Consider the following 27,553-nt stretch of genomic DNA (forward strand, 5'->3'; position numbering starts at 1 on the left):
TATTCCCTATAAAATCTCATGCTAGGATATACACATCAGATAATGTGTATAATTTTTGTTGTTTTTCTTCTTCTTTTTTTGTTACTTACATGATTACTTTGTTAAACAGTTGGACTGATGGTATTTCGACCATGCATTTGTGTCTGACTGTACATGTGTGTGAGAGGGTAAGAGGGGGGTGGGTGGGGGAGGGAAAGAGAGAGAAATTCAGACAGAGCAACATGCTTGAACACACACACACACATGTTCACACGCTACTTTTCTCTGTAGCATTTTGGTGGGGGGGCTGCTGGTTTTTGGAGGTTGAGCTCCAGTTCATCTGGCAGGCATTGTATTTTGCTCAGCAAATAATTGTCCACAATTTCACATTCCCAGCTTGTGGTCTGTGGACCCCTTTCTCTCTCCCCTTTCGTTCTCGGAAGTCTTCATCTCAAAGGAAGATTACATGGTCTGCGGTAGTACATTCATGCAGCCACCATTTTAAATCAATACCCAGGAGAGGGTGGAAATGTGAGTGCATGCACATCTTAAAATTGTCACATTCTGTTTCTGGACCTGTACTGATCTTTTCACAGTAAACAGCTCTATACATAGATTTCCTATTTTCTCAGACCAGATTGGCATTGACAGGTTTTTTTTGTTAGTTGCTGTGACATTTGCTATTCTCAAAAGACATATCACTTATATATAATCGTCTCCTGCCAGCATGCCTACATGCTACAAGTGTGTGTGTGTGTGTGTGTGTGTGTATGCATTCAGAAGAACATCTGTCAAGATTTGTGTACATCTATGTGTGCGAGACAGAGGGATAGAGAGTGAGCAAATCAGTATGCAAATGAAGTCACAGTGATGACATTGTTTGTTTTGTTATTGTCACTAAATTTAAATTGGAAAAATGTGGTGCACAAAACATCCCGACTTTTATATCTTCATTCCGACTGCTCAAGCGGAGCAGAAATGCATATACGTCATAGATATTTCCCTGCTTTGGATCAGGCCCAAGGAAGGCCAGGCAGATGTTATTTATTGTTCTTTGTCTATCTCTTTCCTCGGGGACAGAGATACAGTTATACAGATGTCCACAATAACTTTCCTTGTCATTTAAAAAAAATAGTTGCTTGATGCTTTACTCTCCTCACCACTGTTTGTAGAAGACAGGAATTGTCATTTTGTTTGCAGATTTTTTATATGTTGTAACACAAAAGCATCTCTAAATTTGTGTCACCCCCTTGTTAAATGCGTCCTCATGTTGCATACATGTGCGCGAGCCTGTGCCCGTCTGTACAGTATGTTTTCCTGGACAGACTGCGGTTGCAGAGTTCGGGTTTCACTTTTATAGGTTGTCTTCTGCTGACTTGAGGCAGTGGTCAATGTGGACGGTGCTTTTTGTGCGCAGAAAGAACACTTTGTTCTGCAGAAAGGGAAAATAAACAGAGGTGCCGATGAAACATGAAGGGAAGGCAGAACGGGCATCATGTGTGGCGTTTTAGGGACTGGTATGGATAGTGTGGACACGGATGTGTATGCAGAGGAGATGAGAAAATAATGCTGTGACAGTCGGCACTCTTTTTTCCCTGTGTACCCCAACACACACACCCCTTTCCTTGGTATTGGCTGCTTGTGGGAGTCAGAGGTTATGTTTTTGGTCCCATTGAGGAAAAGGGCAACATTACAAGTCCCGTTTCAATTAAGTCTGAGAGACAGATCCGGCTACGTTATTGCTTGGGGGAATAAATGGCACAGGACGAGACCATACATCATTCGCTTATATGCAAACACTTCACCCTAGCCACTGACATTTACTCAATCCTGAGCCTTCTACATTTCTCAACTGTAGGCACATTGTAATTTTGTTTTGATGTGCAGAGGCTTTGGGTCAGCACATTGCCTCAGTCAGTGGTGAGCAGCGAGGAAGGAGGATCTCACTCCAAATCCTGCATGTAGCGTGTGATGACTGCCACGTTGCCTGTCCTACAGCACTTCCTGAATAATGTGAGGCTGGGTTGATATTTTCATTTGGAGCACAAATGACACTCTCAAGCCTCAGTCCTGATGTGTTCATTGGCTGAGGAGGAAGTTTCCTGGTCTGTCATCCGCATATATAAATATATTTTCTGCGCTATTTACTTTACTGAAGTATAGCGGTTGTCATGAAATCAGCGCTGTGTCATGTACACCTTAAATATTTGATGTTTTTGAGGATCTGAAATTTGCCACCATATAAGTGAATTGTGAAGTTTGGCTTGGCTATACATGAAAGGAAATATTATTTTACACTTTAAATATAAATCCCATCGAAAGAGGTTGATATTCACAATAAAGTTAATATGTCTGTTTTAAGCTCTAATTTGTCTACTCGGACAAATAGATTAGACTTGAAGTACAGACCCTTGTCAGATAACTGTGAATAAAACTGCTTTTGAAATTGACCTCTGAAGAAAAACTAAAATAGTTGTTTTTTTTAAAACCTACATTTGTCACAATTTGTCTTTTTGGAGAAAACAAACTTGACCATGTCTATTATTCCCAAAGTTGCATAACCACTCCCCCTTTCACTCCTTATTAACACAGGCCTGTGTAACTAAAAAAGTGTTTTTGTCAGACAAACTACTCAAAAACTCATTTGACTTTTTATTTTAAATACCACTGTATTCAGTGTGCTTAATCTTAAATGTAAGGAAGCCCTCTTCTTAATCCAAACAATTAAAAATGCAGAAACATCCTCTATTCCGCTCTATTTTTTGCTCCCCTCTTAAAATGTCTATTAACAGTTGCGTCATTCTTAGTTTATAGGAAGCTGCAGTATTCCAGTCTGTTCACAATTAATGATCTGTGGCATAACACCCATTAACACTTTTCTAATATGACACAAAAATATGGTTAGTATTATCATTAAGGAAATTATGATGGAGCCGTGGAAAAATCCCATTAGCACGGCTGTCAGTGCTCTTGACATGCGGCTCAGTGTGTTGGACTGGGTGTCGCGGGAGCTGGCCGATATCTCTTCTTATTCCATGGCATGTGTGTCTCTTGTTGTCATGGATTGTCTGCCACATGGAGAAAGAGTTCTGACTGAGAGACAGTGATTGATTTCCAGCGCTGCTGCAAATAAAGTGATATGTTGCTAGTCTTATTTGCATCTGTCTTGTTATTGCTGTATGAATAGCATTAATATTTTGTGGAAGCTAAATTTGCAAATAATTGCATAATAGGATTTCTGATTCATTTAATTTTTTATTGCTACTAGTTTTTTTCTCTAATGATTTGCTTATACTACATGGCAATATTTGAAGGATTACAAATATTATGCAACGTGATTAACATGCTCCTCTATTGCAAATTATTTATGACACTAATCACCAGTTCAAATAATGCTCATTAAGAAAGTTATTCATGTGCAGTGTGTGTCCTCCTCCCTCCCTTCCCAGCCCTAATTGAGGAGGGTTGACCTCTTGACCCGAGCTAAATTGAGTTGTAGTCCCTGTGGCGAGCGTCTCCTTCCCGGTCAGTCAGGGCGGATTACACAGCCATTGTGTTCGGCACTGTATCGTCCAAGCTGGCTGTAACCAAGCAGATGAGTCACGCATATCCAGGAACACACTCAGGGCTTCTTTTTTTCATGTCTGAGAAGTGCTGCGAGACATCCCATACACACAATAACGCACACGTAAACACTTGGCAATCCTTAAATCAAAGCACAAAAATTGACCGCATTTTTAGACACTCCTCACTGTATTATCTTACACAACAGGACGTCGTTTGATGGATTAATAAAGATCCAAGCTGCTGAGAGTTTGTCATGTTTTGCTTATTCATGTCTGTTTAATCATTAGTTTTGTGCGGGTGTGATGTATCATGGGCTGCGCATGTGGTGATCAGTCTGTTTTGTTTTGTATTTTTCTTTGTTTCTTACTCTTGCTCCGCATATCCGTACAAAATTAATTCAGCCCTAAAAAGGAAATGCCCTGTCTTGGGGATTGTCACTCTCAATATAATGACAGTTACTCTACGTTCATTTTTGTGTGTGGCCAGTGTGTTAATTAGTGGCCTTTAATGCTGTGCCACTTGTTGTGGGATTATGTTTTTCCTGCTCCGTGTTTTGAAAATCAAAGGAGCAGCGCTGAAATGGTCCCATGTGTGTTTGGTATTGTATCAACAAAACCTAGCAGCATGATTACAGTTTGTCACTGACTGAGTGATACACTGTACCTTGTCAAACATTAATTAACTGATAGCAGTGATGTATTACGAACAATGTGGACTGAGTTTTATTCAGTTGAAGTTACAGTCATTATGCAGTTATCATGAGCGTTAGAGTGTATTAATTAAAACTGTGCAGCTATTTGTACTGTGTTATGAGTGTTGATCAAATGTCCTGCTAGTATGAAACATCACAGGAGTTTGCCCTTACTTGACAGCTCACCCTCTATGATCGCTCCTAGCTAGCTATTAATTATCTAGCAGACAGGTGCAAATGAGAAAAGTATTTGCACTGTGATGGAAGTTGTTTACTTTAAATGACAAAACTTTTAATAAGTTCACAGTGGTGACAAATCATCGCAAACTGCCGTAATGTTTAAGTTCTTATGGCATTGTAAAATAGAATTTTCTGCCTGAACTCCCTCATCTCACCAACAGGGACGGTAATCAAAACAAAAACTCCAGCTCCCACTACCAATCTCTGAAAGAACCATGGGGGATTTATTAGGACCCCCTATCCCTAGCCCATTTAAATGATCCTAGATGCAAGGCGCTCAACAGTGCTGGAGAAACTCATTAAACTCTCAGGGCGTTAGTCACTAAGGCCTCCTTTAACAGGATAAGGTTTCTGTGTTGGCTGATAAAGCCCTATGTGGTGGTTCCGAGGGATATACCTACATGATGTCCAACTATGTCTATTCCATCACTTTTAATTGATTTTGCTAATTAATTGCCAGACCCATGACCATTTGTTTGACATATTTCTGTGTACATCAATTATAATTGTTACTAAGGGGGAAATTTTCCTATCAGATAAATTCTTATATGTATTTGAGAGAATCATGGCATTTCTTACAAAGGTTATTTTGATTAAAAGCTTCCCATAAGAATTCCTTTGGGAATTCAGTTTTGGCTGGACAAGACCTGACAGCGAAACACAGTTGCTCTGTCGTTTGCCATCTTCATAAGAAACAGCTCGACACTTTCCTCTTCATTTTTCACTGAGGTTTGACACCCTGCTTGACACTGACTCGTGCTCCCCTGTGGGAAAGGCTTCTGCCACCATAGGATCCTGCCTTAATTATGCAAAGTACAGGATATTTTGTGCAATTTTAAAAGTGCGCCAGTTTCTGCTTTGGCAGTCACTGCCACACTCCCCTACTGGGAGGTCCTGTCAGACTCCCCCTTCCTCTTTGCCCAGGAAAATGAAAGGCTAGAAAGAAAAGACATAATGGAGAATGCATTTCAACTGCAGGGGTGGAACGCAGAGGCGTAAGAAGTCCTCAGTGAGACCCTCATTTTACATGGAACAGGTGGGAGACTCTTTTGTTCTCTTCCCGCTGTTAAAATCCATTTCATTTCTTGTACTTGACATGCCACAAGGAACTCTCACCAGTTCTAAAACGGCTCCAATGTAAAAGGTTCCTACCTTTTACTAAACAGAAGTCGTGTTTTTCAAGGCCAGTGCTGTTGTCTAAAAGTCAAAAGCGGTTTAGTTACCATGCGCCTAATGAGCAGATTTGAGTGCCGATCAAGCTGTCACAATTTTGTCAGCCATCCAGTTAAAGAGCGAAAGCACTTTGTTATTACACATAGTGTGACAATATATTTCAACGTTATTATGTACATAAACGAAAATGTATGTTTTCTCTGCATTTAAGTTTGGATCACAGTTAGCTTTAGGAAGATACATTTAAACTGGAATCTACAAGTCTTCTTTTTGATACCCATCAAATTTAGCAAGCCAAGGCACCATACAACCATCTTACTAATGCAGTCATCAAGGTGTTTTTACTTGGTCACTGTTGATGTTGGGAGGCCGTTTCATGGGAGACCTTCATAATTCATCAAGTCATTACCCAGTCCAATATGTTATTTACGTGGGTGGCTGTTTGCCTTGTTGCCAAACCTCATACATATGAAAGGCTTGTGTGGAATCCCAAACCACAGGTTGAGCTGTCGAAAGCTGTTGAAATCTCTTGGAGTTTCCATACAGAAAATTTCAATAGTAAATAATAAAAAAGAAGGAAATCTCAATGTGTCTAACTTGTTTTTCACTGTTAACTGTTTCTTTCCCTCTTTTTCTCCCCCCTCTCTTTTTCTGGCAGTAGAAGACAATGTGACAGAGGACCAGCACAGTCCTGGGCAGACTGCCATTCCAAGCGGTAATGCTCCATTTCATATTTCATCATTTTAGACTGGAAAGTGGATCATGTGTGTGTGTGTGTGTGTGTGTGTGTGTGTGTGTGTACAATCTTTGGTGGGTTCTTATTGATATAAACTATGTGTTTCCTGTTTTTGAGGTTTTCATACTGTAATCTGCATGTTTTTATTAGAGTTTGTGTTTGTGCGCATGCATACATGCAGGTATGCTTATAGCTGTCCTTGTGTTTCTGTGTGTTCCTGCCGTTATTTTAGACTCTTTGTTTCCCAACCCTCTGTATGATGTAGAATAGAGCTACCCAGATGAATGTGTCCTGTCTCCACGCGTGCCATTCACAGTGGCCCTCCAGGAACAGAGCGGTAATTCAGGTCAGGCTAGCAGAAAGCCCCCTATGAATGAAGCCTGCTCCTGATGCACCACACTGTATATTTTCATTTCATTTGTCTCTGGTAAAGGTTAAGTCTCAGGCGTGGTTATTTTAAACCCGATATGGATGGTTTTGCCCAGCAGGCTGGGGACCCTGGGTACTCCTCGGCTGCCACATTAGTCCAGCATTTACCCATAGCTTTCTGAGTGCTCCTGTGTAAAATACAGGCGCTGCATGCATCGCTACAATAGATCCTGGATTTTCTCAGCTGCTTATAACTACAGAATTATTCTTTCATTTTTTTGTTTTCTGATCTCTCCGCAAACCTGCGCTTTAGAGTCTAACAGGTATTTAAAGGTAGATTTGAGATATTTGAACAGTTGCACATTTAAACACGAGTAGGCCAATGCCTCAGACATTTTGCAGCACGGAGAGTACAGTTTCTGACCTTTGGTGTTATCCATCATCACTCTCGTGTGTTTCCCTTTCGTTCATTGACCCTTTAGTGTGTAATAGATCAGATACGTCAGTAAACATTTTTGTTCATCTCTGGGAAAAGCAGAGCAATATCTATCTACTGCTGTGTTAATGTGTATCGATATGTATTGGTGGGTGGCTCTGTGGAATGAAACTGCCTCCTTAGCTTATCTAACCCCAGCTCAAGGGATGAAGGACTGGGCATAAAAGGCAGACTTGCCTCGGAGACCTCCTGTCATCCAGAGCCAAAGTAGAGCTAATGAGTGTGCCTGATTACAACGACCCCCTCAGACACACGAATCTCCCCTCTCCCCATCCCTCCACCACCTCTATCTCCTGAGTGAGGGGAGACAGCCGCCACATGATCGATGTCTGCCTGTGGAGAAATCAGGAGGGCGCACAAATTAATTTCTCACTTTCCTCATTTGACTTCGTCTGACTGATTTATTTTTTAACCCCCTCTCAGGATGCAGCTTGATGAATGGTCAATGAGAAAAGTGTTGTTTTGAGGTTGTAAACTTTTAAGATGCTGGGAGATTTCTCTCGCTGTTTGTCAATTTGTCACCTCCAACTTTTCAAATGTTTTACCACCGCTTGTGTGTCACCAGGTCTTTATCTTAACAGCAGTAATTCATCCTCCTGGTTAAACCACTGCCCAAACTAGCCCTTTTTAATGTCATACTGAAAAGCAGCGGAAAGGCTTACCTGCTTTTCATGTATTTGCCACTTTGACAGACACAGCCACAATAGCCATTAGATTCCTGACAAGCTAAGGGCTTAATCAGACATGGTGTCAAGATCTGCCTCATAAGTAGACCTCCAGTTGCGCTCTTCTGTGACTCTGCAAGCGTTCTGCAGGCCCTGCATCCTGTTTCTCATTCATGTTTGATATGTAGCAAAGGCAAAGGAGAAATGCTAACAAAAGAGGCCCTCTAAAAGATAGACAGTATTATGCATAGTATAGAGGGGCAGGAACAGTATGATATCTGAGATTTAATGAGGCAGTGCGCTTTTTTACACAGAGAGTGTCGAGCAGGCTTAAGATCTGCAGCTTGGCTTTACCACTGCGCTGCCTGTGTGTAATTATAACCACATGCTCTGTGCTTTTTCTTCTCTCTTATATATACATCCCTTTCTTTTTTTCTTTTTTTTTTGCTCTCGGCTATGTCAGATTGAAGCAGCTTTTTTGGATGAGGGTGTCAGTGCTGTCAAAGTGGAGTGGACTGAGGCAAATACAAGTGTTATAGAGATCTGAAGGGGTGTCTGGGTGGCGAGGTGCCGTAGTATAGAGTAGTGTAGCGTAGTGGTGCGGCGTCTGAGACTCTGGCTGAGGTTGAGGCTGCCCGCAGATCAATGTACTGCAGGGCTCACTACAGCAGGAAGAGGAAAGGACTCTTTCACTCCACCACTTCAGAAAATCATATTCTCTATTATTCATTTCCTTTGATGTTTTACTGCACTAATGGCATAGCAAGGCGCTCCGTTCAATATTATCACTCCCTGTGAGAGATCGAGTGAGACAGGGTGAGAGAGAGAAAGAGAGCATTTGGTATGTTCAAATGTTGTTTGCTTTGATTTCCATTCTTCTTTGTGTGCTCATATCTTTTTTTTTTTGGTGCAGAGATTTTAATGGTGGATGATGCCTTCTGTATACCTGTGATTATATGTGCTACTTCCTTCATGTAGTGCTCTCTGTGTTGTCTTCATTTTTTGTTCTTACTCTTCCTGTAATTGTTTGGCACCTTCTCTCTCTGTGCTACTCTTATCTTTATCTCTGCACGCATCATAAAATTTTCATAAATATACTGCTTGTTTTTTAGCAACATATAACAAGGTGGGAAACATTTCCTGTCAGCACACTACTTTGAGCTTGTGAGTAATGTGTTAAGCGTTTTAAGAGAAATGGCTTTTGACAAACACCTCTGCTAATCTACTTTCAAATTTCAAATGCATCAAAATATTAAACAGCAATTAGTCTTTAATATGAATCTGGGGGACTTGAAGCAGATAAATCAAATTGCATGCACCGACCATATGAACACAGAAACCCCCCCTATGCAAATTCTTGACAATTGTTAACAATCTGGCAAGTGTCAAGCTCACAACCTCGTCGTCGGATCATGACATTCTTTAATGATGGGGGATCAGTGGATGTGACGGTCTAAGTGGAGAGCCCTAAATCCCATCTACACAGAGGAGGATACACTCTGAGGCACATGTGGCATTAGAATGTAGTGTGACCTATATATGGCGGGTGCTCTGCAAAAGTTTTAGATTTTTAAATAATGAGGTGCCGGCAACCGTGTGAAGGTTATTCAATCTTAATGTCCTCCTATTTCTGACAGCCTCCCTCACTCTGATAAAGGAGCACACTCACCTTTGATCAGGCCCGCCGACATGTGTCGACAGAAGCTGCTCGCTGGTTAAAATAAATTCTTAATTTGAACTTGAGGGTGGGTGGTTGTTGGGTGGGTTGCTGGGGAGGGGGCATCATAGGATCAAGATCTCTGGGAAATGATGGGGAAATGAGGAGATGGGTGAGCTGGTAATGATGTTTTCGACACCAAGGTCTTTCATTGCGCAAAGAAAGACTCAGGCTAAACCCTGATGGAGATATACACACTGTATCTGCAGGCATTATGCAGAACATAGACCATAATGTTTTCACACTTTTGCGTGCTCAGAGTTTTGGAGGGTGGATATGAACGAATTTTTGTTCAAAACACTGACATCCACCACATGTTGCATTTTAAAAATTGCTTTGTACCGAACAACAACTTTTCAGTGTCTCTTTACCTTGTTCTAGCTGCTGAATAATAATTATTTTTAAGCTTAGGGTTAGGCAAAAAATCTAGATCAAAGTTATGGTGAGAGAATTCTCTTGAGTTCAGACTCTGCAGCTTGGCCAGACTCTTCACTTTATAGCTTTATTTTTTCTTTCCTTTGAGTATTCCTGTACACCTTTCCTCCTCCCTTGGTGGTCAGTGTCTCCACCTGTCTCAGTGTGTGGGCCAGACAGTAGGAGGACAAGTGTAGGCTTCCCTGCTAGGGACCATGGGTCCCTGGTGGGGCTAATGGAGCAGAGAAGAGAATATCAATTAAAAGGTTATAAATATTTAAGACCAGAAATATTCAATAATATAAGGGTGGGGGGTCCAGGGGATTCTTCAACTCACAAGATAAAAGTTGTGGCAAGATAAATGTCACTAGGCGCCATAAGAGACAAGAGTGTGTATGATGGATGGATATTAAATATTACATGGCTCTATAGATGTCAATCACCATTCAGATTTCTACATTTTATTAGTACAGTATTAATGTGCTTTTAGTACCATAAAGATTGACAATTCATCATTTCAGACAGATCTTAATTATATTTCCTTTCCAAATAATTTCTCTGTCTGAGCTATGCTCATCTTACTTAGAGCTGACCTTATCAGAATATGGATGAGCAGTCAATGTAGCTTCCCTCTTGTCCTTACCTTCTAAACTAACATTGTCAAGCTGATTCACAAAATTAACAAAGGTGTTAGGCATGATGAAAAATTCTGAATATGCCATGCATCTTCCCACCATATTGCACATGTGATTGTCAGCCATTCCAAGCATGCTGTTATTGATCTGCTGTCCAGCCTGTAGAGACTGGTAGAAGAGGATGTCCTGATCTGATGGATTACTGTATGAGGCCCAGAGGCACAGGAACCTCAGTATTGACGTGGCTCTTTAATCCCAGGGTTGGACGTGACCTTGAAGTGTCAAGACCCCCCCCCCCCAAAACAACCCCTAGCGTGTAGCAGTTTACACTTGCAGCACTGCATCACAGTGGTGCACCGGAGGTCACTCAACTCGACTGAGAGCACTGACCCGGGTTGGATTCACTAGTAGTGGCAGCTAAAACTTGTCACTCAAAACAAGAGAAAACAGGGCAGTGAAAATCAAACTCACACATGCATAAAGCTCTTTGAGTTTTAATTTTATACATATCTCAGTTTCTTTTAATTCTTTTTTCCTTGAGTTGTCATTGTAGATCTATTACTGTTGAAACAATGTGGGAATATCAACTTTATATAAATAACAGAACAAAATGCATCTGACAAAAAAGTGCTTTTATTTCGGAACATAAAATGCTTAAATGTAGCCATCAGTTGTTCTCTCTGACAGGACTGAGCAAAATTATTAGAGAAATTAATGATTCATAAAGGCCATTGAAAAAAAGAAATCAAAGTCTTCCTCCACAGGCACCCTGTAAAAAAGACGTGAAGTGTTCACATTTCAATGCATATTGTGAATTCTGCGTCTGTGTGTGTGGATGAATCATAAGTCTATATTGTCTGGCTTTTGGCCTCAGTCAGAAGTGTTTCCCCCAGAGCAAGAAAGGCCTGCATCTGTGAGGATTGGGTTGGGATTTTCATTTTCTTGAAACACCTTCTGTTCTGTTCTGCATGGTCCCACTGGGGACCACAGTGCTGATATTTTTAGAGGGCATGTTCCGAGAGCCTGAGTCGCCAAGAGGGAAGGACAATGGAGGGTGTGATGTTACATCAATACTTGGCGCAAGTGGGGGAAAGGAAAAATCCTGGGTGGCCTTGATGAGTTCTGGAACGTCTTTCCTCAAGGAATTTCACAGTTTAAGAGCACCCTACAAAAGGAGAACTTAAAATGGCCGTCCATGTACACCCGGTATAGATACACCCACACCTGCACACATCGGTGCCACACACTCCTTTGTCCTCAGGCACTGTTAACTGTGTGCTAGGTGAAAAAACAGGCTTTCTCCTAACGTTCCCCTCCGGAGTTTCAGGACAAGCTAAGGAACACTTGCATCAGTTGGGCTTAAAATGGCTGCCGGTGACGTGTAAGGGCTCTTCTCCCCCTCAAAGCCTTAACCAGGCTGACATGATTGTTTGATTGTAAGTATGGCTTTTTAATCAGTCTTATTGTTAAGTGTAATGGTCACAGCAGGGGAGAAAAAGGGCTGCAGGCCGTGCTGCCTATTTCTAAGATGCTGTTGAAAGCCAGATTCGCTTCTGAGGAAAGATGTTTATGGGACGCCGTGAGTGAACAATGCAAGGTTTGATTTGTTGTCCGAATATTTTAGCATCACATGAAGAACTTCAGATTAGACTAGTATTTTGAAAGATGATTCCTAGTCCAGGTTTAGGGTAGTCAGTCGCCCACCCCTGGCACTGCTGCAGCACAAAGCCAACAAGAGACAAAACTGCAGATGGATTGAAGAATATTGATGTGCGCGACCCGCGGCTGCCTGCAAGCAAGGCTGAATAATTTAGGGAAGTGTGTCGTGACGACAGCCTTACACACTCCAATCTCAGTTTTGTGTGTCTTACTGTGCTACGCTCCATACATTCACAGTTCTGGCCTAGATGTCTGGATAATATGGCAAGGTCTGACTCCTTTGATAGACGCTGACTGATGCAATTTAGCACTCACTGGCTGAATTTCATATTTCTTTGGTCGAGCCAAAACTGCAATCCAGGATTTATTAACTACACATATTCCCATCAGTCTAGTTTCATATACTGAAGTTTTGCTTGGGTGAAGCAGGGCAAACACAACGTAAAACCATTTCTAATAACAGAGCTGTGTGTGTGTTTGTATGTGTGTGTTAGATTTGTGTATGTGAGCATTGTGCCACCTTGTCTGTGCCTGTATATCTCTCACCCTCACCTGCCCAACAGTTCTGTTATGGCATGAGTGGTTGAGTTACAGAGGCCCAAATTGAACCTGCATTTTTATTACAGCTTTTATTATTGTTTTTATTAAATCCAGAGTCTAGAAATCCATTTTATTGTCACCCAGAGGAAGCTGCAGAACCTTACTGTGTGGGTCACCCCTCTGACTATGTGGTGCTGTCATTTCCTGTGGCTTGGCAGATCCAGAGTGCGCCCTCGAGAGGGCGGCGGAGGATGGTGAGACCGGGCGTCTGAGGAAGAGGCTGCTCTCTCCAGAGGAAGGAGAGGAGGGAGAGGAGGAGGACGAGGAGCCTGCGCTGCACAGCTGCGACAGCTGCCGGCAGGTGTTCGAGTCGCTGAGCGATCTCACCGAACACAAGATTAATCAATGCCAGCTGACAGGTAAACAACGTTCAGCCCACCGAGCCTCCCCTCCACTCTGCCACTCAGCTCTTCACCCACTCCCACTCTCGCTCTATGCCTTCACCAGAGAATATGCCACACGATGTGTGTTAGTACACTGCACCGAGGGGAGCACAACACCAGACTACCACTTTCCTTGGTAGATATCCAACAACACAGACACACACAGGCCTCACACACATAGCAAAGTATTTATATGTGCTGTACATCAATATCTACAGGCGTGACATACAAATAGGCCTCCATGTGTCCTTATAATAGATCACTGTAGGCTATGCTATATGTATTTATAGTATGTGCATTGTGTCCTTGCCGGTTTCAGGGTAACATTTTATATGGCACTATACTAATTCTAACATTTCAGTATAGTGTAACATGCAGCTACGAGGTCCCACAGTAACCGGACCACCAACTGGAAACAGATCCTTCCTCCAGGAAAGTCCCTTAGCTGGTCCCAATGCTAGATGACTGCAGTAGTAATACGTAGTGGGACTGAAAGAGAAGGATGCCATTGGCAGACTGTGTCATTGACCTGTTGATGGATGAATAGGACTATAAATACCCTGACAAGGTGGCAGACAGAACTAATGATGTGAACTGAAGGTTTCCATGTGCTTCTCCTGGACTTGCTGTCCTCCTTTACACACCCTGATGGGCCTGCATTGAGAAACACCATCTGACACACATTTCCCAATGTTTGGGCACAGACCTTGTCTCTCGTCTTGTTCAGAACATGAACAGACTAAAATGTAATGATCCTGTGTCTGATGTAGTAAGCTAAGCTAAATTCTGTTCAAGAGAAAGCTAGTGTAGTTTATTCTGTTTACATTCAAGCACAGTTTGATTTCAGATTTTGCAACCCATAATCAGCAAACCACAAATTATAGGGAAGATATCCCACAAGTTTTACAAAGATTTTCCATTCACTGTCTCCCAAACTAAGCTTTGTGTTTGTTTATGTGTGTGTGTGTGTGTGTGTACATGCAAGCACATGTGCATTTTCTCATGCCCCCATCGGTGTTAATTTGAGCAGAAAGGCATGCATCCTCTTTGTGAGACTGACTTTGCATGTGCAGGTATGTTTGTTTACATGTATATGTGCCTAGGGTGTGCTCATGTGTGTGCAAATTCAAAGTGACTCAGTCAACTGAAGGTGTGAAAATGAATGTACTGTTCACTTTCACATTACTGTCATTTAGCCAAAGTATTCATTGGTTTGAAGGGAAGTAAGTGCAGAACCTCTTGTCACCCTTTTTTCAATGTAACACCCAATTCCATCAAGCCAATACAGATTTGTGGACAGTCTGTTTGGGGAACCTAGGAAATTAAAACACAAAGGGCATTAATTAAAACATTTGGTTGTGTAATATTCTGAAAATAGTCAGAATAGTTATAAGAGTTGGGTTTTTGATTCAGGGGCAGGCATTTTATGTTCAGCACCGTTGTAAAGTGGTCATGACTTACTCAGCCATATTTTTTTCTATAATTAAGCCTTGCTTTTATAAATGTCAATCTTATGGACAAATAACTCTTAATTGCTCAATGATGAAAAAAATACCGTTTGGATAAGAGCCCCCGTGGAAACCAAACAAAAGAATCTAATTGCCATTAGGGTATTGTGATTGTGCAGAAACACTCTATTAGTATTCAAACACAGTGGGAGAAAAGAAACTTCTAGATGGCATACTAAGTACTTTGAATGTGTGTGTGTGTGTGTGTGTTTGTGTATTCTCTGGAATATGGGAGGAGATTTCCTATGTGGCATTATGTAGACATCCATGACCAATTAATCTGCCTTACATCAAGTCTCTACTCACAGATGGATCCTTTATTAGAACCATTTTCTAATCATCCACGAGCACCTGCTAAACCCTCCATTTTTACAATTTCAAATGTTTTATTTTTGGTAAACAAACTGCAAAGCTTGACTGGAACCAATCCACATATGGAGATTTGTTTGCTGTTCCTGATAGAACTCAGCATTTCCCCCCTAGCTGATATCCCAGAAGCGTAAAGAGTGTAATACCAGAACCAGACATGCCCATGTACACCCACTACTTTATGTGTTTGTTCTGGGTCTCATTGTAGTTTATATATGTGTTCTACATTAAAACACAAGTTTCATGACAGGAGTGAGACAAAAGAGACTAAATAAAGTCTAAACAGATTCTAGGTGAATTTCGACCACGCCCGGCGGACAGAGAGAAAGAGAAAGATGTTACATGTCACCGCAATCAATGGCGGCCATTGTCTCCCCCCCATCTGGCAGAGGTATAACACCTTTCCATGCACTTAAGCCGTGACCACTGCAGTGCGCTAAGGGAGCGCATGGGTATGGATTGCCTCGTGTCCCTGATGCGATCGGTGCTATTGATCGCACTAATGCTGGACTGCGGAGGAAGGCGAGAGTCTGAGAGAGGGAGCGAGGGAGAAGGAGGGAGATGGGGAGAGAAAGAGAGAGAGAGTGCTGAAGGAATGCGTCCCTAGGGAGCCCGTCTTGGGCTGGGGCAGGGCTTCAGGAATGCTCCCCAGGAGATCCCAGTGAAGGCTAGGGCAGGGCTGGAAGAATGCTCCTCTAGAGAGTTGAGAGTGGAGGCTGGCTGGGGCAGGGCTAGAGGAATGTTCCCCCAGAGCACCCCTTTAACTCTTGAACAGAAGTGGAGGGGCTCCACGGGGGGAGAATGCCCCCCCAACACCCCCCGGCTCCAGGATGGCTGCAGATCAGGTTTCCGTGTGGGGATCAGCATCCTGCCGACAGGGCTTTAGGCTGCCCTGGGGAGGAGACAGGAGGCTGGAGGCACTGCTATTCCATAGGCCTTTCCAAAACACTTCACAAATGCTTTGTCTCACTGTCTCACTGCATTGTCTATACGGCCTTGTATTGTTACTGATCCTTCGTGGAGAAAGAGAAACAGTGTCTGTAGTTTGACTTTTGTTCTCAGTTGGCACAAGACATGCTCATATGCTAGATATGAGATTGCAGAGGTAGGCAAGGAAACATGCCTTCAGACCTACTTGCCAAAGAAATACCTTGCTCCACAGCTCATTTCAACTTGTATTTACTAGCTAGCCCACACTGTAAATAAAAATAACACCTCTAGCTCAGAGTTTAATTCAGAAGATTGCATTTTCACAAAGCCTTTCACTGTCAGTTATCCAATTCCGTGTCTCTTAAGGTATTTGAATAGCCCAGTGCACACATGGGCTGTCAGCCTGGTGGCCATTCTTTCATTACGGGTCCAGCTCCCTTGAGCAACACCTTTTCTTGTGTCCTTCACTAGAGGAGGGGCATGGCTGCTCCCCTTAGAGAGATCTGTGCCCTGCTATTTTAACCCTCTGCGAGATGACCTTTTTAATAAGTGTCTTTCTCTGTTTTCCTGCCGGCCACTGTGCGAGCAAACAGAGCATGTCTTCTGCTTCCCTCAGATAAAGGAATCAATCACAGAGGGTGCAACAGAGAAAGAGAGAGAGATAACTGGGCCATATATGGATTTATATTATGTAGATTTCCCTTTTCTTCTTCCCTGTAGACATTGCAAAATGCACTCAGCTTCAATAAAATACATTTCAGATTTATGAGAAAAATACAAATGAAATATTAATACTGTGTGAAAAACAATAAGATCTCCCCACAATGCAGAAAATGATAATATGATTGAAATAGTTTAGACAAATTTATAATATGAAGTCTCTCTTTGCGCGGGGAACCAGACCCACTGATATATGTTTTCCCCCTTCCACTCCCAACCACGACATGTTTGTTTGAAGTGTTTGAATTCATTTACATCAAGTCTTTGGGTCAGCAGCATGGAAACATTCAGTAATACCCTCAACTATGAACAGGCTCCTGGCAGTCAATGTTTTCTACTAACTGTTTCCAAAAGGCTCCTATTGGTTGTACGGGGTTTTCTTTTTTTTTCAGCTAACTTTGTGTATTGATCCAACAGCTGCTTTGTGGCTGCCAAGAAGAATGTGCCAAACTGCAAAGACTTTATTTGCTTCAAAAGGGCTCACATAAGAGGAAAGCGACATGAGCAAGACCTGATTAGCCGAACTCTGAGCCACTGCCGTTCATCAGAAATTCTGCTGTGTTTTTGCCGGGGCGTCTTGCGACATCCTGGTACAAAGAGCAGCACACTGATTACAAGACTTTGAAAGGCGGAGAGGCGGTCAGGGGAGAATAGCTACTTCTGGCACAACGCAGCCACTGAAAAGAGACCTCATGCTAGAGTGAGCTCTCAGAATTGGGCTTGAGTCTTTCCTGTGTGTATGTGTTTGTGTGGGGGGCACGTTCCATGTGAGTGTCTATGGGAGAAAGAGCAATAGGTAGGGAGAGAAAGAGAGGTAGAGAAAGAAAGGAAGAGAAAGGGAGTATTAAAGTAGATGTTGACTCCATGGCGTAGCATCCCTGTGCGTTTCCTCTCTGTGCGACAGTGCCAGTAACGTTAACAGGAGTGTCATTAGGAATTCAAAGCATATGCCCTCGTGAGGACGCCCTCTTTCTCTCTCCCCTGTGCTTCACACCGCACACATTATGCACTGTATAAAGTATTTATTGGTCTTTGTCAGACGAGGACTGCATTTTCTGCAGGAAAACAATCAAAATAAGAATAGAGGAGCCTGCATTTTATGCTTATGTTTGTGTGTTCAAGGCAGAAGTGACAATGGACAGCGCTACAACTCCTTGCCTCCCTCATATTCACCCCCCCCCCCCCCCCCCCATCTAACACACTCCATCTCTCATTTGCTTGCTCAATCAGTCATTCACTTAGGAATGCAAACACACACACACGCACACACACACACACACATATTAACGCACACACATGCTCATTCCCTCGCAGCACCTGCGTGCTTGCACTTTGCATTTTAGACGACACATAATTCAATGCCCAAGAGGCTAAACACATGCTGTGACTTCATCCAGTTGACCTCTTTCTTAAGTAGGTAGCCACAAATGCAGGGATGGCATGTGGACAAAACAGAGATAATCTCATGTACTCACCTAGAAATACTGGCACTGAGTGAAAACACTATATCAACGACACTGTTATTTCCCCCTCCACTATGTAGCATCCCTTTGAAACTACTGACTTCAGTCGTGTGACAAAGACCTGGCCACGGAGCGGTTGTCTCGGTTTCTCTTGCTCCCTTCAACTCTCCCCGGCCCTGGCTCTGCTTGCTCTTTGTTCACTCTCTTCCTCAGCCTGCAAGTCTTTTTCAGCGGCACAAGCAGAAGAATGGCACATTAAATCTTAATAGGACTGCGTCTGGCCGTGTTGAATTGCAGAGCGTGTTAAGCCGGCGCTTTCCTCCCCCTTGGCACACGCTCGTGGAAGTGGAAAACAATTGAATAAAAGAAACCGCTCCCTCCTTCTGTAACACAAGCGACTTCGGCTGCCCTGCTGAAGCTATGAGACTGAACTGACTCCGGCTCACCAGTGGCATAAGCCGTTACTGAGAAACTGTAACATAAATGGCATTAATTCTTTTCAAAATGCATAGGCATACACTAGAAGGTAGACAGTGGATTTACCTGACCACCCACAATATAGCTGTTGCATATTCCCTTCTCACAGTTGGAAATACTGCCATAAAACTCACTAGTACTCACTGTTATATTCTTCAAAATGCCCTGTTGGCTAAGACAAATAAAATAGAGAGGAGTACAAAACTAGCCAGGAGAGACAAGTGAAATGTATCGAGACATGGGAAGGACAGCGAAAGAAAGGGGAAGTTTAGAATGAAAGGGGGGTTGAAAGAGACAAAGAAGTGAAGAGAGACACAGTCAAGGTAAGGGAGAGCCAATCTTAGCAGCAGCAGCGATGTGAGTCCAGGCCTGCTTTGTAAGGCAGTCAGAGGTGGTAATTAGTCAGTGATGAGTTGACTGGTTGTGTGTCCAGTGCACGGCACTGCTGGGTGGGGCTGTGGGAGGTAGATAAGGCCAGCAGTGGGCTTATCTCTGAGAAGGACAGGCACCAGGCCTGCCAGGCAAATCCACCCACAGACTGTCCGCATTTTATTAACAACATCATTAATGCCAGACAGGTTATGTGCGGTGGCTCGGAAGAGAGACAGGAAAAAGTAAAAAACAAATAAAGTCTCAATTCCTGCTTGGCCGGCCAGTCGAAAGTACATAGGCACCGGTTGACGTGTTTTGAAAGCAAGGAGCTTGTGGAGATGTTTACCAGGTACGCAGCCAACGGAAGGGCACGGAGAGCGAGCTTGGATCTTACCTCTGGGTTTTGCTCACTCTCCTCTGGGTCCCCAGAATTCAAATGATTTTCTTTTTTCTCTTTCAAACGTGGGACTGCTCACCAGAATAATGATGAAGCAGTACAGAGAAACGTAACTAGGCATAAAGAAAAGGCAAAAATGTATTTTAAAATCTTTATGGCCAATCTGGACTCAATTTAAAAAAAAGCTTTGTAAAATGCTTTATTCTCTCTTTTTCTCTCTTCTCTGAATCTGAAAAACTTTGCACACCTGACTCTACTATGTAGATTCAGGTGTGCAAAGTTTTTCATTTATAGAAACAATATTATTGATAAAAAAACGATGTCATGCTAAGAATGCAAATTCCTTGAGACTTTTTTTATACTTATACTATTTGCAGTAATCCAATTTCCTTTGATCAAATGGCACCTTGACAGGTGTCTGGTGTGTTATGTGGCAAATGATCATTCACTTGCTGTAGTTTGATTTTACAAACAATTGCGTGAAGTGCGTAACATGAACAAACACTTTGGTTTATAATTAACACTCCGTATTAGCATATCAAATGCCAAATGCAATTCAGTGACATGTTTCCCTACGATAATTTACACCAAGAGTCAACGGGATGTAACATGGCTTTTAAACAAAGAGGTTCACCAGTCAACATGTACCTCATTCACAGACACCTAAAAGAAACATCTACAGGCTGTTGAATCATTTTAATACTCCCTAATGAAAAGGTCATAGGATTTTGCTTATGTCTGCGTGGAAATGTACTGCACAGTGATCCCCATAGGGCTTTTTCCTTAGATGGCTTTTGCCAAACTCGCCAGTAATGGGAGGAAAGGAAGGAGGGAGATGGAGGGCGGTGGAAAGAGTGACCAGTCCGACAGGTTTATGTCTCCCAGCAGGCTGAACTTCGTGAAGCGGACCCACAGGAAGGAGCGGAGCCAGCTGTGACGGCATCCTGCTAGCCACTGTGGTATAGAAACTTTGGGGTTACGCTATCACCGACTCAACATTTCCCCCTCTCCTCCACATCTCCCAGGAGTTGTTTTTGTTGGCCAGGGGGTAGTGTTTGGGTGGGGGCTGCTATAGGGCTCTGTGGAACAGCCACTCCTATACTTCAGGATATGGGGAGTTCAGCCACCCACAAGGACAGGGATTCTCAAATATCATGTGAAGTAACACATTTGTTCCTCAGTCCTAATTGCCATTTTCGGACAGGAAGGTGGGTTCATAAATTTTGTTTTATGGGTGGGATGGGTGTCGTTTAAGGCCTCCAAGGCCACCAGTTGAACTATGCTTTGGCAGATTGAATATTGTGTGTCGGTACAGAATGTAATGGTTTGACAGTAAAGTCATGCTGTCAGGTAACACTGAGATGTCCTCCTAATGTTAAGAGCAGTGGACAGTAGGGGGTCCAACACCACTGAGAATGTAAAGGTCATCTAATCTATTCCACCTCCAACCTGCCTGACTGATCAATTATCCTGGAGGAGTCAATCAATGTGATCAGAGAGCCACTCCTAAGAGATGGCCTCCCAATGAATGGCTGGAATTCTGCGGAAGGCTGCAGAGTGTGCCAGCTTGATACGTATCTCTGCGATAAACCTAGACATTAAAATTCCTGATTAAATAGTAACCACCTGTGGTAGCCATGCTCCTAATAAGCCACAGAGTTAGGACAGCAAAGTACATGTAACTGTTACCAACACTTTATCATGTTATCAAGCTCATTCTATATGCAATGCATATACACTAAAATCAGATCAACAAAATCCTGCAGGACTGACTGACAGTCAAGAGAGATTGGTTTGTGGTAAACAGAGTGGTAATCTTAATATTAGGACATCATGTGCCCCCAGTCAAAGCATGATGCATCTTTCTCATCATGAACTTGGTTTGTAGAACATACCCCACAAACAAAGTCAACAGACAAAACCATCGTGTGATTGGATTTTAATCCAATTGCATTATCATTCAGGCCTCCCATTGGCCATTCATTACTCTCACATGGAGCCTGTGTGGGTTGTTATCACCCAATCAGGCTCAAGACTGTATTCTGGAGAGCATGCTTTCGTTTGCATCCTTTAAACCCTGTGAGCCTTCCCTCTCTCTGGGCCCACCAACGGAATACCTAATTCTAAAGTAAACTGATTGCTCTCTCCAACAAGATTACGCTGTGATGATGTTAGCCAAATGAGACTGCTATTCGGATGCAACCAGGGCAGGCAAGGATGCTTACCGCAAGATGACTGATCAGCATGTTAAGAGAAACGAGGTTGGGGAAAAAAAGGAGGAGAAAACGAGGGATAGAAATCGAAAGAGTGTGAGAGAGTTGTGCGCGTGGGGGTAAGCAGAAATGTAATTTGCTTCTCACCTCAGGCGACTGGGCTCTGAGGCCAGTAAATATGCAAACAAGCTGAGCCTGGCCATCAATATGAAGACCCTAGATGATTACTAATCTCCACCACAGAAGTAGATTGAGGTCTGCAACATGAGGGGGGGGGGGGAGGGAGGTTAGAGTCCAAACTATCTCCATATTGGCCCCCCAACATTATGTGCAACCCAGAGTTATGGGTAAATTTGACCTTCAGTTTGAGATGGAATATACTATTTATGATGCATTCAAATCAGCAATACAACACCATTAAAAATATGTTTTGAAAAGATACATTAATCTCATATCATACTGTCAATACAATTCAGAAACTCATTCCCTAACTTCTCAGTAACTTTGAACCTTGCTCTGAACTCACCCCAGTCTTTTCATCATGGAGAACTCCTTGTCTGATATGAGCTCTTAGACGTGAGGCACAGTAGTTTACCAGCCCATTGTCATTCCCCATCCGTAATCCGGGATAAAAAAACCTATGGGACATGGACCAGGCTGGAGTCATTAGGTGTGTGCGTGGCTTACCCAGACAGCTAGATAAACCAGATGCCTCGGGATGGCCAGGGGTCATCTCTCTGTGAGAACATGTTGTTGATGTCCTTGTTTCTCTCTACCTCTTCTTCGCCTGCACTCCTTCTCTCGCTCTTCTTCATGATTCTGTCTCTTGCTTGCTTTCTTTCTCTCCCTTGATTGTTCTGCACAGTCATCTCAAACACAGAGGTCCGTGTTGGAGCTTAGCAGTCGAAGAACCTGTCAGCTAAAGGGAAGGAGGAAAGACAGACAGGGGAGTTGTCTGTGGCCCTAGGTTGAATGCCTGAGGGTGCACTACGTGTGGAGGATAGTTAGTGCAGAAGGCCACACCGCAGTCTGCAGGTGAATCCTCTCATTTTGAGAGACTTAATGCATTTGAATCATCACCTCTAGGGGGTGGTGTTATGACTTTCTGTTACAGAAGGAACCTTGACATAAAATGCAGCAAAAGTTGTGTGTTTTTGTGATTTTTTAAATTTCTAAATACAGCAGGAGGGACATGTAAGTTGAATATATATTCTAGGAATGTCTTCCCAGTCCTAAACATAATTGACTATTCCTTGTATTTTAGAGTGTGTTTCCAGCATTGAGCTTTACCCTCTGCAGTGAGTGCACAAGGCTTGAGGATGTTTACCTGGCATGGTGCCTGTTGTAGCTGCCCTCCTGTTGAGGAAAAGCAGGTCAGGCTATAGCTTTGTGTTTATCTGTTTGTGCATGTGAGCATTTTTTTGTGGGTGTGTATGTGTTTGTGTTGGTGTATAGTATCTGTGTGTTAAGAGGGGAAGCACATTACATTGAGCCAGAAAAAAAGATGTATTTCCAATGTAAGCATTTATTTTTTAAAGAGTGGATGGGATTGGTGGGTATGGTGCTTGGTGGTGGGTATACTCTGGACTCTCAATCCAACTGAAGCATCCATCTGCTCAGCCATCAATCTTCTCCTTCTCTATCCCTCTGTTCATTTACTCATCCAGCCATTTATCCATCCTTTCCCGTGGCCAAGGGGCCATGTCTCTTTGTGGCCCTGATAATCTGGACCAATTTCCTCTGCAATTTATTTCCCAACCAACCACCCACCTGGTCAAGCAGCATCAGGCTTCTCAAGGTAGAGCCACTCATCCCAGAAAGCCCCTTCCCACCAATCACATCCTTTTTTCCCCTCTTCAAGCCTTAGATCTTTTGTCTTTTGTGTTTTGAAGGTTCAATTCAGTACTGGAGTAATGCAGCCTTTCCTCCTTTCTTTACGGTAAAGTCTGATACCGCTCTGCAGCGATTGTTCACCTCTAATGTACTAACCCCTTTGTCCATCTTTGTATTCTATTCTATTCTGTTTTTACATTTCTATCTGTAGCTCTCTCTGCTGTCTCCCCTCTTTCTCTTTCTTTCTCTCTCCCTCCCTCCCTCCATCCTGTCATGGCTCCTCAGTATTCTGCTGCTGTCTTGTGTGGAGTGATTTTGCCCAGACACGTCTGGCTCTGGGTAAAGTGCGGTCCCCAGAGAGCGCGCTCCGCAGCCCCCAGGTCGCCGGCACCATGAATACATTATGATCCCCATTTCCATCCTGTTGCCACGGCAGCACTTTTGGAGCCGCAGGGCGATTAAGACATGTGCTGTCGATACCCTGATAGGAGCAAAAGTTGGATCTGGAAGCTGGCCTTTGATCAGATTCCATCCTCCTGCCTGCTATTGGTGGCTTTAGTACAGGAAAACAAAGAGATCTCTTGGGCGTTTTATTGGTTTGACAAGCTCACCTGCTGTACATAAGCATACTATGCATCCTCAAGCTCTTTTTCCCACCTCTCTGCTTTATCTCCGTCGTTCCTGCCTAAAACCATTTCCCTCCCTTATTCTCACTTCCGTTGCTCCTCCCCATCACCGCAGTTCAGCTAAGGCAGCATTATAGGCAGTCTCTCTCTGCTCTCTGATATTCAGCGTTCCTCACAAAGGAAGCAACTCCCTTACCTTTTATTGTTTCCTTTTTTTCTTTGGGGGATGATGTATAAAACATGGTGCCTCAGGTAGAGGATGTTGGGTAGGAAGCCATGTCCCCCTAAATGGCCAGCCGTGTGCATGCGCCTAACACTTCACTGAGCAATCTGTCAACATGTCAGCAACACATGTTTTGTAAAAAGCCTCTGGTGGGAGCCAGGGGAAAAAAGGCACTCCTGCCAGACCAGAGAGGAAATGCTTTTTTCTCCTCTATGCAGTGGATTTTCTATTGCTGGTGCTCAGTCCCATGGGCCCCCCAACACCACCCTCCCCTCCCCCACACATACACCCGTTGTCTGCACTTCAGAAATTTGAACTGGGGACCCTCGAGGGGGTTTACTGGGAGGGTGGGGGTAGGTTGGGAGGGAGGGGCTCCCTCTTTTTCAGAGCGTATGAAATTGTGAAGGTATATTGTGGCAGGTCCCCAAGCGGTCTTTTCTAATACCTGAGTTTCTGGCGAAGCTGGAAATTACCAGCGGCTCCCCCGAGGGACGGCTTTATCCACACCAGGAAGGGGAGCAGAACTCAGTGGGGAGGTTACTTAATGCATGGCTGAAATAAAAGAATTTCTGAGAGACAGAGGCTGAAAAGCTAGCTTTTTTCTTTTTCAACCCCCCCACTCCCGTTCCCTCTCCCTCTCTCTTTTCCTCCCCAGTAGTATAGTTTACTACTCTCTGCCTTCTCTTGAAGGGTTCTAGTTTAATAAACTTTCAGAGGATCCTGCTGGTGCAGACAGCTAGACAAATACCCTTGTGTGTTCTCTTTTGTCGGAGATACAGCTTTTTGTTATGTTCTTGCAAATTTGATTTCTCCCTCTGTCTTTCGTTTTTGCTGCCGCCCTCTGTCTCTCTCCCTTTCTGCATTTGTCTTCATCTCCCTCGTCCTCCTCTCGCTTTCTGTCTCCCTCATCGATACACACTACACACATGCAAACACACACACGCAAACGCACACACACAGACACACACACACACACACACACAAAGTCAAACTCTGTCTCTTGTGGTTGAGTTTATTGTTTGGTCTGTCTCTTCGTTCTCCCCCTCTGTGCTCCCTTTTGTTTTCTGTATGTTTTGTTGTATTGTGCAGAGAGGCTGAGATGCAGATAGAATGCAGACAGTTTGCCCTGGGTGAAGAGTGCGCAAGCACCCTTGGTATCTTTTTAACAAATCACATTCATCTATTTACACATGACTAAATGTATAAAATTTTACCTACTTTTAAGCACAGGGAAAACGGTGTTTTTCATCAAAGATATTTAATGCATAATGTTTTGGTGGCAATTGACTCATCCCTCTGAATGGCCTTATTTTCTACCTACTGTATGCCAGGATGCCCTTTTCCTTGGTAGTCAGTACCTGTATCTAATGTCCATGGATCATTAATCGTACCTTGTTCATAACCTTAAAAAAGCAACATAAAAATCCATCCCATGTATGAAATGCCTTTCTCTCTCTTCCTCTCCCTCTACTGTTGGTAAATAATTCAACCTTTTCCCTGTAACAAGTGCTGGCCTTAATAGGGTGCGGTACCTGTAGTTGGGATAAACAAGGCAGCCGGCCTCACCAGTGAAACAGAGGGATTTGTGCTTCATGAGGGCAGAGGAATAAGTCGTTTCCTTCTGAAAGGCAGAGTAGACTGGCTGACATTAATTAAACCCTATAGGATAAAGGTTATCTGAGGCCTAGCAAAGCAGAGGCCGTGCACGTGGGATGTTACGTCTCCTGAATCCTAATCAAGACTTCTTATTAAAGCGACATGTGTGGGCTTAGGCATGTATAATATGTGTGTTATGTTTGTACTATTATTGTTCCAAACTCTGTGTGTCTCAGGGATATATTGATGTAAAGGAGTGACAACATTTCATCCAGTAGAAGAAAAGTGCTGACATCTTTGACCTTCCACCTTTAGTTACAGATGCAAGCTGAAGTAGGGAAAAAAAGAAAAGAAAATAGAGCAATATAGCTACCAGCTCTGCTACATTTTCAGTGTTCTACACACTCCTAAAAATAACGACCGAGGCAGCTTTCTAGAGATTTCCATGTTTAGAAAACATTGTGTTGCCCAACATGCTCTGTGGTGGGAGTAGTGCCTCCTCACCAGAGATCCTCCTATGGTGCACCTGTGACTGAGTCACCTGACCCGAGCCTCAGCATAGCGCTCGGGTGCCATGGCTCATGTTTTACAAATTACCCAGGGGGTTGTGTACCAACTCTGTGGCCATATTTCCTCCCTGCTGTATGCATAGTGCGTGGGATTATATTCCCCAACTCCAACTCCTCCCTCAGACAATGAACAGCCGCAGAGATGACACTCTCCTCACTAACCCAAGAACACTAAGGAAAACACAAATTAAGTAAGGGAGAAAGCATTGCTCTGACCTGTTGGCTTCCTCTGTTTGTGCTGGATGTATGCTGGTTGAAGAAAAAAACAGAAAAAAACAGCATGGATCCTGTTACCAGACTGTTAGGGCTCTATGTGTTATGTGTGTGTCATCAGGACTCCAATGGTAATCTTAGAGCATATCTTTCTCTCACTCTCTTTCTGACTCGTCAACTTATTTGCACGCCAAATGTAATAAAAGGTCACCTTATTGGTTATTTTCTCCTGATATTTAAAGTAGCCAAGTAAGAGAGTCACTGGAGAAGGGACATGGGTTTTTATGCAGTGGCAGTGGCGCAATGGATAAGACTATACCTTTGGTGTGAGAGACCCGGGTTCAATCTCCCACTGTGACCCATCCGCCATTGTGTCCCAGAGCAAGACACTTAACCCCTAGTTGCTCCAGAGGTGTGCAACCTCTGACATGTATAGCAATTGTAAGTCGCTTTAGATAAAAGCATCAGCTAAATGAACAAATGTATACCATTTCTATATTAGTGGTACAGTAACATTAGCTCTTTCACAGTAATAGCATAATCATAATGTCTTCTCCTTTCATATAAAGATAAAGGCTGATGTCCTCTCTCCTACAACAGGCCAATGAAAAGTAATTAGCTGATATGGATGGTGCTGTCAGTGATAACTGATATTGGGGGACTATTACATTCACTCTCACAAATGATGATCCTTGAAATGAGTTCATCACAGTAAGCTGC

At 43.2% G+C, this 27,553-nt stretch overlaps 1 protein-coding gene across 5 annotated transcripts in view; it reads left to right on the forward strand.

Moving 5' to 3' along the window:
• znf521 (zinc finger protein 521) overlaps positions 1-27,553 on the forward strand; it is an 88,920-nt gene that overhangs the window by 1,542 nt on the left and 59,825 nt on the right. For 3 of the 5 annotated variants that reach the window (XM_038717970.1, XM_038717967.1, XM_038717969.1), the window contains exons 2-3: positions 6,309-6,365; positions 13,100-13,300. Coding sequence is in view for 3 of the 5 variants with exons in the window: in XM_038717967.1 (XP_038573895.1) it covers positions 6,309-6,365; positions 13,100-13,300 (258 nt within the window). In the remaining 2 variants the exon portion in view is untranslated. The remainder of the gene's footprint in view (positions 1-6,308; positions 6,366-13,099; positions 13,301-27,553) is intronic. The other 2 variants (XM_038717971.1, XM_038717968.1) reach the window with 1 other exon arrangement.

This window comes from Micropterus salmoides, unplaced genomic scaffold (genome assembly GCF_014851395.1).
Source record: "Micropterus salmoides isolate LMB-PRFRI ecotype aquatic unplaced genomic scaffold, ASM1485139v1 Ms_hic_scaffold_14, whole genome shotgun sequence".
NCBI lineage: Eukaryota > Metazoa > Chordata > Actinopteri > Centrarchiformes > Centrarchidae > Micropterus > Micropterus salmoides.